Below are 14,267 nucleotides of genomic sequence, written 5' to 3'. Positions count from 1 at the left end.
TGCACATACGTCTATTATAGCACCTAGCACATGAATTCCACATTTTTATTTATAGTTCCCACTAGTAGATGGTGTGTAATTTGTATTATTAAACTTTGTATGGCTGACATCTACAAAAAATCTTCCACAGAATAGGTAGTCTATAAAATCTTTTGAGTTGAAACTGTTAAAAAATAGAGCATAGGACTTTTATTAAATAAAAAATAAAAACTTTTTATACCATATATTATTCAGTTACAGTTTAGTGAGTATTAGTTACAGTTTAGTGTGCTAAACGTTTTGGCATAACATTTAATGCTCTGAGTTTAGCATTCAATAGTAGGGCATATTGTACTCCCTTAGAATTCTCATCTGTAAAATCTGAAAATGTATTGAAAGCCCTGTGCTTAACACAATTACGATAAATACTCAACTAATTAAATAAGATATTAGTGCATTTGTTTTGTTATGTATTATTTAATGACTTTGACAAACTTGTTGGCACAAAGCAATATTTAAAAAAAAAACAAAAAACAAAAAAAACAAACCTTCCCTTAACCAGCTTGCTTCTTTTCATTTTTTTTTATAAAAGGAGGATGAATGTGTTTTTGAGAGTAACCTCCCTTAATTTGGAAAAATAGACCAAAAAAAAAAAAAAATCTTACAGTGTGACCATTCGTCTGAATACAATGGCTTGGTAATAATTTGGTATAGCTTTCTTTTCCATACACTCCCTGTATTTTTTTTTTATAATAGGTGCATTATATATAATAACATGAGCATTTTCCTATATTGTGAGAAACTCATTGTTGTAATTCTTAATGACTGCTAATGTATGAATTGCATTCCTTATTTTCCTGAATATAATTTGGCTACTCATTCCCTGGTTAATAGATTTATAAGTATTCTCTCTCTCTCTCTCTTTTTTTTTTTTTTTTTTTTCCTTTTAACTTGTGTAGCTCCAAAGTCCTGATGAAGGTTTTGAAGGTAAATCCCTTTTTGACAGCTGGAATGAAAAAAGCCCTTCACCCGAATTCAGTGGCTTGCCCAGGTGAACAAAGAAAACTCTTTACTAAGTTCAGTATGGAATTGTGTTGAAAATAAAAGGGTAGTTTCTTTCAACAAATAATAAAAATTTAATTTAAAATTCTCTTATATCTGTTAAAGAAAAAGTGATACTTAGGTTTACAAATAAAATTGTTACCCAAAAACTGGGTCTGCCTCCTGGTGGGTGTCAGCCAAATGGCACAACCAACCCAAAGAGCACTAGATGGAAGGATGTATTACTTGCAGCAAGTAAGGAGAGTACTGGGGATCTTTTCCAAAGCAGTGTCTCCCTGGACAGCAAAATGGGGGAAGTTTCAAGTTAAGGGTACATACATATTCATGAGGGGGGTTGAGCAGAGGAGAATTCAGTATAGAATTGGGGCAAAGTTTGACAGAGTCCAAACTTCAGTTGATTGAGTTCAGAAAGGGTCAACATCATCATTCCTTAGGTTTCAGCTGATCTGGGGGTTGAGTGCTCAAGGGGATCCAAATTCTGCAAAACAGCTCAAGAATGTTCTTCAGGCTAATCTTTACCATTGTAACAGAACTGGGAGTCTTTACAACTGATTTATTATCTTTGCTATTGTTACTTCTCTTGCCTGATAAGTCATTTGTTCCTAAATTCTCTTGCTGCCTTAAGATCATTAATGACTGAGACCAGTTCAAGGATAAGAATTGTGGTCAGGCCTTTACCGCAAAATGGCTTAGGCCAAAAATGAGTTGTCTTATGTCAAGAAAGCCATGCATAGTTCTCTTTCTCCAGGGACCCCCTACCCTATCTGCTTACAAAATATTGCTGTGTGTTTTGAAATTAAATCTGTAGGCCATCAAAATATGGTTCGCTTTTGAGTAGGTAATATATACACATGGCACCTAAGTCTGTCCTCTCATCACTGTATAAAGATTCTTTTTTCTGAACATTATACAGTTAACAAGTGTTTTGTTAACTGCATAATGTTATAAGAAGAATATAGGCATCGTTTCAGGTTTAGCTGTGTCTTCACAAGCACGGGAAGAGGAATAAATATCTCAGTAGTTTGAGATTAAAGATAACAATATAAATAATTTAAACTTTTAAGGATGGGAATTAAATCTGAGTTATCTGATTCTTTTAACTTTATCATGTACAACAAATATAGGTAATAAAAAAAGTTAGTGAAGGAAAATATTTTCCAACTTCAATAATCTTTTTCTAAAAAAGCAACATACAATTGTGATATTGTGATTCATAATAAGAAGTGCATATTTGGTCCTCCTGATCTCTTACAGAGCTCCTAAACCCCTGGAATTTTCTAAGTGATGAGAGGGACAAAGGTGTCTTTTGTTATGTTAATGAGGTGATATGACCCCACTTAAGGTGGGGGCTGGTTGCCAGGAGAACCAACCAAATGACTTGAGGGTTGAAACTTTCAGTCTGACCCTCAACCTCCCAGGAAGGGAGCTGGCCTGGAGGTTGACTCAGTCACCAATGTCCAATGACTTAATTGATCATGACTATGGAATGAGGCTTTCATAAGACCCCAAAAGGGTTGGGTTTGGGGAGCCTCTTGGTTGGTGAACACGTGGAGGTGCTGGAAGAGTCCGGTGAGCCCGGAGAGGGCGTGGAAGTGCTGACCCCTTTCCCATACCTCGTCCTATGCATCTCTTCCATCTGGCTGCTCTTGAGTTATAACCTTTCATAATAAATTGATGATCTAGTAAGTATATGTTTCTCTGGGTTCTACGAGCAGCTCTAGCAAACCCAAGGAGGGGCTCATGGGAACCTCCCATCTACAGCCAGTTGGTCAGAAGCACTGGTGGTGGTTGTGTGTTGGGGGGGAACAGTCTCTTGGGACTGAGCCCTTAATGTGTGGGACCTGACCCTATCTCTGGGTGGACAATGTCAGAATTGAGTTGAATTGTAGAATACCCAGCTGATGGCCTGGAGAATCGCTTGTTGTTGGTGTGGGGAACTGCCCCCCCCACCGACAACACACACACAAACAGGTTGGAATTGGATCCAGAAACCCAAAAGAACAATGGTCACCTCTCCCTAAAACAATCTTATGGAAGTAGATATTTTGTGATCAGAATTGACATTCCCCCCCACTTTTTGTTTTTTTTTTGCTGCTTATATCTAAAATATATCCAACGCAATATATCTAAAAATTATATTTATAGTATTGAGTGGAGATTAGTTTAATTAATATTGATCTGTACTCAGTGAAGAAGTTGCTCAAATAATCCTGTATTTTATCCCTAAAAGGATTAGCAAATTAGGATCTGGTAATGATTTTGAAGTGTTCTTCCAAAGACTTGGAATTGCTTCAGGCAGAGCACGGTACACTAAAGATTGGGTAAGTCTATCAGTGAGTTCTTCATGGTTAGTTATGAATATATTTTAGCTAAACAAATAATTCTGATCAAAAAAAGCGACTTAAGCACCGTGCTTGTTCCATCTCTGATTATGTTCATCAAATTGAAATTCTTTCAGTATTTTAATTGGTTTCTTCTGATATCAATCTGCATGTTTGTAAATAATATGCTTCTGCTGCTATTTCTTTCTTTTTCAGTTTTAGGTATTTATCCATTTACTTCTTACTGGGAAAGCTAGGCATTCAGTTCTCTTATATCACTTCTTCTACCAACCCCCAAATACTTTCCCTCATCGCATTTTTTCAATATATAGTTGTGCTACCCTTGTTGATTAGAAGACATTTTTTTCCTCCGTGTATCCCTACTTAACTCACCTCAAACTCTTAGTATATTCAAACACATCAGGTGAACTGGCAGACTCCATTTTTCCCGTTGGGGCTCTTCTGCTCCTCTGGGTTCTCTGGTTATTCTTTCTGCCTGTGGCACAGCTCTTGGCTGTGAAATTTTCCCTCACTAAGAAATCTGAGAGAATCTTCATTTCACTCGTAGTTTGGATTTTCTGTTTCCCAGATTTTTATTCCTTTTTCTTATTTACTCTCCACGTTTTTGGGAGCACATCCTTCAGGCACTTCTTGAAAAGAGTGAATGACAGCTAAACACCTTGCATGTCTGTTATACTACACAAAATTCTTCAATAATTTGACTGGGCACAAAGTTTTGCTTGAAAATTCTGTACCCTTAGAATTTTGAACTCATTGCTTCATTACCTGTTGAGAGATGTTGTTTGTTCCTTGATCTCTTTCTTTTCTATCTAATTTATTTATTTACTTGGTTGTACCAGGTCTTAGTTGCAGCATGCACGTGGTATCTAGTTCCCTGACCAGATATCAAACCCCGGGCCCCCTGCATTGGGAGTGCAGAGTCTTACACACTGTGCCACCAGGGAAGTCCCTTGTTCCTTGATCTCTTGCCTCTGTTTGTTTGTTTTTTTAAATAAATTTATTTATTTATTATTTTGGGCTGCATTGGGTCTCTGTTGCTGTGCACGGGCTTTCTCTAGTTGCGGTGAGCAGGGGCTACTCTTCATTGTGGTGCGCCGGCTTCTCATTGCCGTGGCTTCTCTTGTTGCAGAGCATGGGCTCTAGGCACGCAGGCTTCAGTAGTTGTGGCTCGGGAGCTCTAGAGCACTGGCTCAGTAGTTGTGGCACACGGGCTTAGTTGATCCGTGGCATGTGGCATCTTCCCAGACCAGGGATTGAACTCGTGTCCCCTGCATTGGCAGACAGATTCTTAACCACTGCGCCACCAGGGAAGTCCCACCTCTGGTTTTTTTTAAAAGGAAGATTTTAGTATCTTCTCTTTATGACTGTGTTGCCCTTGGTGTACATGTGTATTATGCCATTTTTTAATACGCTGAGCTGGGAACAAAGTGGACTCTTTGTTCTGGAAACCTATGTATTGTAGGTGTAGGAAATGTTTTTTTCTTTGATTATTCCCTCTTTCCTCTTTCTCAAACCATTATTAATTTGTTTAGCATCTGTAGCATTATTTTCCAATGTCTTTATCTGTTCTTTTGTGTTCTTATCTGTGTCTTTTTCTACATTCTGGGATATTTTTCTCAACTCTGCCATTCATTCATTCTTTTTTATTGTTTCCCTCCATTCCCGTAGTACCTCCTTACCGTGGGTTGATTTTATTTTAGTTTGTGTGCTTGGTCTGTATCTTTCAAGTTAAAGACTTTCTTCAAATGTCTGGTCCTCTTTGGCAATGTATCTTATTTGGGAGTGAGACCATAAAAAGCTGATTGAAGCCCTGTATGTGGTGCTTGTTGTAGGGGGGGCCTCACAAGAGAGGGATTGAGAATGCATGTTCTCGTTGCTTCATTGGGAGCCAACTAACGCAGAGAATCTATAGGTCTTTTGTCTTGGGCCAGTTATTCTCCCCAGACAGAAAATCTTTATAATCTCTTACCATTGGGGCTGGTGATGAGGGTAGATGTTAATATTATCTACATTTTACTTATGAGAAAACTACAGCAAAGAAAGGTTAATAACTTTTGGGTTAATAACCTCCCAGAGTTATTTGGTAATAAGCCATGAAGCCTGAATTCAAACTCTGGCAGGCTAATTCCAGAGTCCCACTCTCAATGCACCACTATATAAAATGTTTTGTTATATCAGTTAAAAAAAAAAAAAAGAATAAGCATCTAAACAATGGGCGAAAGGCATAAATCAGCAACTCAGAATTTGAAAAGTTGTTCTCTCTTGCCTTTTGTGTATGTTCTTGTTTTTTTTATACCCGTCTGAGCATTACTTCTTTACTTAGTGAGATTTTGGATCTACTGCTGAAATCCTCACTGTTCACTCTTTACTTTTCAGCACACTGCTTGTCAGAAAGTTATTCATGGAATTTCAGTCATTAAACGATTTGCAGCATTGCCCTATATAATATTGTATCATGCTTATTTCCTTGCTTCTAATGATTCTCTGTCTTCTTAAATTGTTTTCACCCAAATGCAACATTATCTTGTCTTTATTTCAGAAATATTTCTATTACATCTCTTGTTTTCTTAAAGGCAAGAATGTTAGGTTTTTTCCAAGGTACTTTTCATAGTATTGTTTATGTTATATACACATACTTTTTAACTGGTGAAAACCTGGGGTGGGTTTTAATATTATATTAACCCTTTAGTAAGTGGCTTATTGAGGTACTTAAATACTTTCCTTTATTCATTGCTGACAGAAACAGTCTTACTAATATTAACAGTATCTATGATACTATGCATTTTATATAAGTTATCTCATGAGAGATATATTTTGTTTTTCGGGTTTTTTTGTAGGCAACAAACAAATTCAGCAGCTATCCACTGTATCACAGTGTCTATGAAACATATGAATTAGTGGAAAAGTTTTATGATCCAGCTTTTAAGTATCACCTTGCTGTGGCTCAGGTTCGAGGAGGAATCGTCTTCGAACTAGCCAATTCCATAGTGCTCCCTTTTGACTGTCGAGATTATGCTGTCGTTTTAAGAAAGTATGCTGATAAAATCTACAATATTTCAATGAAACATCCACAAGAAATGAAAACATACAATGTGTCATTTGGTATGATACCCTTCCTTTTTCAAAATTCACAGTCTGTATGTTTCTATTAATCTCTAAAATGTAATGATCTACCTTAGGCCCATTTATTACTTATTGCTATTCCATATGATCAAATATTTTATGCATATAAATGTATCTTCCATTTCATTGATGCCTGTCTTGCAATAAACAAAGTATAAATACCTTGTTAAATACAAAAGAGAACAACCTTCTATATTGTTTCCTTTGCTTAAACTATAGAACAATGTCATTAGGTCCTCATTTCTATTTCAGAATCACTATTTTCTGCAGTGAAGAATTTTACAGAAATTGCTTCTAACTTCAGTGAGAGACTCCAAGACTTGGACAAAAACAAGTACGTTGTATATATATAGATATAAGTTTTGCATGTAATAGCTATAATGAAAAAGAAATACTAGCTGACATCTTTGTTGTTGAAGTATCTTTGGAAAGTTTTTTTCTGCTTTCTTTCTCTTCATTCTAACAGGTTATACAGGGCTGCAATATCTCTCAAAGAGATATTTTTGACATTCTGAGTGGCATATGTGCTGTTGAGAAATGCTGGTAACTTCTTTACTACCAACTGAGTGGTAGTTACAAAATTTCCACCTTAACATTGAAGGTCCTCCACTGTGTGTCCCCATCTTTTTCCAGTTTTATCTCCTGTTCTTTCAACATCTGTAAATCATATTTCAACCAAGCTCTCCTATTCCCAAAACACACCTTCTTCCTCCCTTTTCTTAATGTCATTACCCACACAAAGAGCTCCTAATCTCCACTTCCACCTAGAAAAATTCTCTATATCCAGACTAGCAAATAAGGTAAAGCCATTAGTTTTTTTTCAGATGTTAAGCATTTGGGATTAATTCTTGTAAAATCACAAAAGTAAAACATAATATGAACAAAATTTTAAGACTGGAGAAAAAGAGAATGTTAGGGACAATTCTTTAAAGGTAGAATTTTGAGAGTGAATATCTACTATATATTAAAAATATTGTGACGATACAAATATCAAATCCTTAGAGCCTGATGCAGGAATACATAGAAAGACAAAGAGCAGACAGAACAAAAAATAGACCAGTGATATATAAGGATGTATTTGTAATGAAGGATACATTAAAGTCAAATGAGAAAGAAAGGTATTCAACAATAATATTGTATAAGCTCTTTCAGGAATTGATAAAAAAGTGAATTCAAAATCTCACTTTGGGGCTTCCCTGGTGGTGCAGTGGTTGAGAGTCCACCTGCCGATGCAGGGGACATGGGTTCGTGCCCCGGTCCGGGAAGATCCCACATGCCGCGGAGCGGCTGGGCCCGTGAGCCATGGCCGCTGAGCCTGCGCGTCCGGAGCTTGTGCTCCGCAACGGGAGAGGCCACAACAGTGAGAGGCCCAAGTACAGCAAAAAAAAAAAAAAATCTCACTTCACATTCTATGCAAAAATAAACAACAGGGATAGAAGAAATTTTTAGTAAAAATTGAAATATCTTGGAAGTGAGATTCCAAGTTTAGATATAACAATGCAATCAGATTTGAGAATATTAAAATGGTTAATAATATGGAAACCGATACTGCAAATCAAAGATAAAAGACTGGAAAAACTCTTTTCCAGAAAATATGGACAGGGGGGTAATATAGATATAATAAAAATACTTTTTTTTGAAAATTGATAAGAAAATCAAAAGAACAAAGTTGGAAATATTGGCACTAGACATCATCAAGAGAAATCATTCAAAAAGAAGATACCACCTGTGCAGAAACAGATAAAAAAAATTCAAATTTACTAATAATTCAAAAATACAAATGAAAATAATGTAGTAGTCAATTTACTAATAATTCAAAAATACAAATGAAAATAATGTCATACTATTTTCATACCAAATGAGTAGCAATTTAAAACTTGTTTGTACACATTGCTACAATCAGTACACTGAAGCAGATGCTCTCTTGTTTTTCTGATAGCATTGTGAATTGCTTTAAACTATTAAAAATCATAAATACATATTGTTAAAGTTTCTAGGGCCATGACAGGGTTCTTACACTTTGCCATAGTATTTCTATTTCTTGAATTTTTTTCTTCAGGAAAGAGTCTCAAATTTGAGGGAATAAAATGGCTTCTCAGAGAAAGTTACAAATTATAATACCAGAGAATTCAAAACAGCCTTCATACCTATGAGGACAGAAATTACTAAACAATCAGATGTCCACCCATTTAAACATTTTGTAAAGATTAACACTGATGGTTATAAAGGAAGTATAATAAGATATTTGTAATAAAATGTTAAGCAAACAAAAAGGTCATAAGATTGTACATATATAATATTTTATCGAATATAGAGAAAATCTTACAGAAAACCAATTAGTATGATAATCGTGTTATCCTTGGGTGAATAGGAAGATTTTTTTTTCCTATACTTTACAATTCTTTCCAAATTTTTTATGTGAGTAAAAAATCAACAATTATAAATAAATTTTAGAGAAATGCCAAGCACCATATAGTCTATTAAGCTGATTTTCTATCATTAAGTAAATGACGTTTCTTCCTTGTGGAGAACTGCTGTTGGCATGGTATGGTAATCCAGGACACTGAGCTTTCACTTCCTTGAGTATTTCTGTATTTGTCTTACCATCTCTAAATGATAGTTAAGGTACATATCCTGAAACACCTGGAGCCATGCCTTGTACATAATATGAGTAAATGCTGGCTAAAGTAAATTAAAGTAGATGTTGAATTTCTCAACCAAAACTTTGAAATGTGAGGAAGAGACACTTCTTGAATCCTGCTTTTCTTAAATCAATCCCTTAACCCATCAAAGGATACAGAGTGTTGACTCCCTGGTACTTTTATGCTCACATAGTATTCAACCTCAAGACCTACCTCCTCCAACCCTAGGGAGGCCAGCCTGCTTCTGGTGGAAATAGATCCTGTTTACGTACATCTGGTGCTGTGAGCATTTACCTCCCAGGGGTATTTCAGATTGAACCCTGCTCTGTACAAGGAACATCCAAATGGGGTGTGTGCGTAACCACATGAATTTTTGTGTTTGTAGCAATGCTTTATGAATTTGGTTCAGAAACCTGTAGCGTCTTATTGAAATTATGGTTCGTTCAGTTGCCGCCTTTGTTAGTTTATGAGAACTGCTCACAGGTAAAGTGTATGCCCAGTTTACCTTTATACTATCGCAAAACCTGAGTTCTTGATGCTAAATAAATGAATGTTGAAAATAGCTCAAATCCAATCTGTGGGGCCTTTAATTAGTCTGTCTTCCTGTTGTCAACACAGTGCAGTTGAAGGAATAGTACTGAGCTACTACTCACTCTAAAACTTTCTAGTTGTGAACCTGGGCAAGTCATTTATCTACTGAATCTGAGTATCTCATCTGTGGGACGGGGCTATTATCCTGCATAACTTGGAGGACTGCTCTGAAGATTAAAAAGAACAAATTTTATAAACATTCAGAATAGTAATGGGCACATTGTTTTATTATTAAATCTAAAAAATAACAAAACTAAGATAAATTTTTATATAAAGTAACTTATGATTCCTTATGGTAATGGTTATTTCTCATTATGACAGACTTAATAGGTTGAATTTAATAACGTTGTTGCCCTACTCCAGGCTTGCTGGTAAATTTTCAGTTGTATTGAGTCATTTTTATTATAGTAACGCTGTCCCACACACTTTGGAATGTGAGCTCTGTGAAAGCCAGAAGTGTCTGATGCATAACAGGCATTCAGATATTGTTGAAAGGGTGAAATAAGCACCACCCCTTTTGTTCATGATAGGTTTATCTTTAAAAATAATAATAAAAATATTATTAGCTGTCATTTGGTAAATATGTATAATTCCCCAGGTACCCTACTAAACATTAATAGACTATTCCATTTCAATATTGAAATGACTTCTATGAACAGATTTTTATGAGATTTAAGGTGAAAAAAGTCTTGCCTGTATTTGAATACCTAGGTTTATCAATTAATTATTTCAATATAAATAAAAATTACTATATATTTTTTCCATGGGCACATTGAACTTTTTCGGTCCTTTTATAAGCCTCAGCAGAGTAGTATTTTGTAGGATTTAAAAAAATGTAACTATGCATGCTACTGTTCTTAATTTGCATGTTATAGGAAGTTAAAATATATTAGCTGTGTTTAGTTTTGTTTTGAATTTTTAGTTTGCTGAGTAGTGCACATATTTTCATGAAGCTACAACTGTATTCCTTTCCTTTTCCAGCCCAATATTATTAAGAATTATGAATGATCAACTGATGTTTTTGGAACGAGCATTTATTGATCCTTTAGGATTACCAGACAGGCCTTTCTATAGGTAAGGGTAAAAATATGACTCTTTATTTTAATATAATTTTTTTCTTATTTTTTGCCCTGTGGGAAAAATATAGTTGATTTCTTGCAAGCATATAAAAAATTCCAAAATATATGTAGTAAATGATAAATATATTATTTATTTATATAATGTAATATGATTACTACAGATCTTTATTTTATTATCTTTTTTGTTTCTATGTATAAAAGAGTATATGTTCATTGCAGGAAATTTAGAAAACCCAGGAAGTCAGAAGTAGAAAATAAAAATCTCCCCAACTCTACTTGTCAGATATAAAATCATGTTTGTCCTTTGGTATACATAATTTTAGCCCCTCTCTTATTTTATTTTGAATATATGTATATTTATGCATATACATAAGGCATAATAAATATATATATTTATTTACTCTATCTCTTAATGTTGACATTTAGTTTTTTTCTAATTTTTGACAATTATAATTATTTCTGATAAACACCAACTGTCCCCAGGTTGATCTTACTAAGTATTCAGAAAGAATTAGATCATTGACCAGCCAGAAACGACCTCATCTTTCTGTTTAGGGATTATCTATGAAAGAATTGGAATTGGGCATAAGGGCATCATCCAGACAGGGTGAATGGATCCCCCTTAGTGGCATAATCATGTTCCTTTCCTTCTTTACCTCTTTACTATGGAACTTGTCCTTCTCTTCCAGGGCTGTTACATGCACTGGCTAAGCTCCTTCAGTAAAAACATCACCTTCTTCCTAGGTCATGTTGAATGTTATAAAACTGTTTTGAATGATTCTTCATGCTTGACACTAGGTATTATAACATGACTTCTTTTTTAAATAGGAGGAAAACACAATGATAGGTTGTCTGGTCACAAATGAAACCCTATAATCACAGTTGTGCTACATTTCAGAGGATAGAGTGGTATTTTGAAGTCATCACTTCTTGCAGTGTGCCTTGAGAGTGATCACTTCATCGCCCAGACCTCAATTTCCTCCTCTTTGAAATGATAATCTCAACTCTGTAGAGTTTATTTTCAAGGATTAGAAAAATGATAGGTAAATAATTGAATGCCAAGCGTGATCCATAGTAGGTGACAAGCTGTTGTTGCTATCATTGTCATCATTTTTGTTGCTCTGAGCCACTTTAAGTCATCTGTCTAAAGTCAAAATATAATTAATTGCCACATATTTCATAGACTAGTCTTTGGAGATTGAACTTGTAAATTTAGTTGACAAGTAGCAATTAGAATTATACAATCCACGAATTGTAGAATGTCCCTGTTTTTTCCCTTGTATATATAATTCGAGCAACTGATAGCAAGCTATTTTTATCAACAGACATGTCATCTATGCTCCAAGCAGCCACAACAAGTATATGGGGGAGTCATTCCCAGGGATCTTCGATGCTCTGTTTGATATTGAAAACAAGGTGGATCCTTCCAAGGCCTGGGAAGAAGTAAAGAGACACATTTCTATTGCAGCCTTCACCGTGCAGGCTGCAGCAGGGACTCTGAGAGAAGTAGCCTAAGAAGTTTCTTTGGGGAACACGTTGAATTAGTATGATGTATCACTCAGAAAGAATCATGTTGGATGTACAGATAAACTGAAAAATAAAGTTATGTACATATATATACATATATAGATACAGATAGATACATATATCCACCTTGGCATTCTTTTTTCTTCTCCATATAGATCGAATAAGAAAGATGGATGATTTTTATTCTGTAATTATAGAAAGTTATTCTGAAGTTGGACTAAGTGTTGAAATTAAGAACAGAGTAAAATTTTAATACACTTATGTGGCATTATCAGAGAGTCATGTCTAATTCAGCACTTACAAAACTACTCCTGTCACTGCACATGTAGAAAACATCAGTCTGTTATTTGTTGTGTATTTTTAGAATTTTTATAAATAAAATTGTACCATGTATATTTTTCTAGGACTTGATTTTTTCACTCACTTTTGACATTTCATCCATGTATTATTGTGGCTGTAGGTCATTAGAGTCCACTGACATAGAGCATTCCCTTGCATTGATATAACACTTATGCATTAGCATTCAGTTAAGACAGAGAAACCACACAGAAACATAAACAGAGAAAGTTAATGTAAAGAATGATTAATTACAATAGCATTGGAGCAATGAAGTATTGTCTAGTAAAAGGTGAAAAGAAGTTTAAAGAATATAAGAATTACAGGTACTTCCCTGGTGGTCCAGTGGCTAAGACTCCACACTCCCAATGCAGGGGGCCCAGGTTCGACCCCTGGTCAGGGAACTAGACCCCACGTGCCGCAACTAAGAGCCCGCGTGTCACAAGGAAGGTCCTGTGTGCCTCAACTAAGACCTGGCACAGCCAAATAAATAAATAATTATTTTTAAAAAAACAGAATATAAGAATTACAGATATATGGAGCAATCACTGTCCCTTGGATTGAGGACTGCAGGAACATGTAGATGTTTCCTTAAAAATAAATTAGGCCATTGTGTAAATCCAATCAAAATGATTTGAGCTTGTGTTTACACCTAAGATAACCTAATCTTCTCTAACGTACAATATCCTAAGAAAAGTCTAGTCTTTGGAAATTCTACAAAAGGCCTAAAGAATACAATTCACAGTATCCAGAAAATAAAGAACTTCACTGGTGGACATTAAGATGCCAAGTACAGATGCCAATTAGTCCTCTCTTACAAAGCAAACAGACTGGCTGATTTTGACAACTTTCCCTCTAAAATTATCATGAGACTGTTTATAATGCTCATCTATTGCTATGGAATTTGGAGATAGTGGGTTCCAATCCACCCTCTTTTCCTAAGACTGCTTGAAATTGTTCTGTCACCTGAGGATTTGAAAACAATGTGTCTCCCATGTAATAGGTGGTTTGTCTAATTACATAATGCCTAATAGGGTAGCCACATGTAGATATCAAGCTCTTGAAATGTGACTAGTTTGAATTGAGCTGTGCTGTCAGTATGAAATGCATGCTGGACATCAAAAACTTAGTATAGAAAAAAGAATGTAAAATAGCTCATTAATATTTTCAATATTATTTATATTTTTAATGATAATTTTTGAATATATTTAAGTATATTATTGAAATTCATTTCAAATGTTTTTAATTACCTTTTATGATGTGGACACTAAGAAGTTTAAAAATACATATATGGTTCAGATTATATTTCTATAAAAATTTTATTATTATTTTATTCTTTAAATCTTTTTTGCATTAAGCATTTCAGTTGTATTTTATTAAATCTTGTGATTAATGTTTTGAAAAATTGTTTTGTGTTTGCCTTATCTTTCTAACTATACAGTAAGTTTGCTGGGGGAGAAGCCTCAGCTATCTTGTTTTGGTTCACCTACCATACCTGAAAGGCAAAAGTAAGTGTTTCATATAGACTGGATGATTGTGTTGAATCAATTGAGAACACAGGTAGTGAAATGCAATACTTTATATAT

At 35.0% G+C, this 14,267-nt stretch overlaps 1 protein-coding gene across 1 annotated transcript in view; it reads left to right on the top strand.

Moving 5' to 3' along the window:
• LOC307181330 (glutamate carboxypeptidase 2-like) overlaps positions 1–12,738 on the top strand; it is a 64,173-nt gene extending 51,435 nt beyond the window's left edge. The window contains exons 14-19 of the mRNA XM_079946617.1: positions 939–1,030; positions 3,272–3,362; positions 6,221–6,485; positions 6,759–6,840; positions 10,721–10,813; positions 12,144–12,738. Coding sequence (XP_079802743.1) covers positions 939–1,030; positions 3,272–3,362; positions 6,221–6,485; positions 6,759–6,840; positions 10,721–10,813; positions 12,144–12,333 — 813 coding nt within the window. The 3' untranslated portion in view covers positions 12,334–12,738. The remainder of the gene's footprint in view (positions 1–938; positions 1,031–3,271; positions 3,363–6,220; positions 6,486–6,758; positions 6,841–10,720; positions 10,814–12,143) is intronic.
• Positions 12,739–14,267: the final 1,529 nt, after the last annotated feature.

The sequence above is a fragment of the Stenella coeruleoalba genome, assembly GCF_951394435.1.
Source record: "Stenella coeruleoalba genome assembly, contig: scaffold_287, whole genome shotgun sequence".
Classification (NCBI taxonomy): Eukaryota; Metazoa; Chordata; class Mammalia; order Artiodactyla; family Delphinidae; genus Stenella; species Stenella coeruleoalba.
This window is presented reverse-complemented; position numbering and strand designations above follow the sequence as displayed.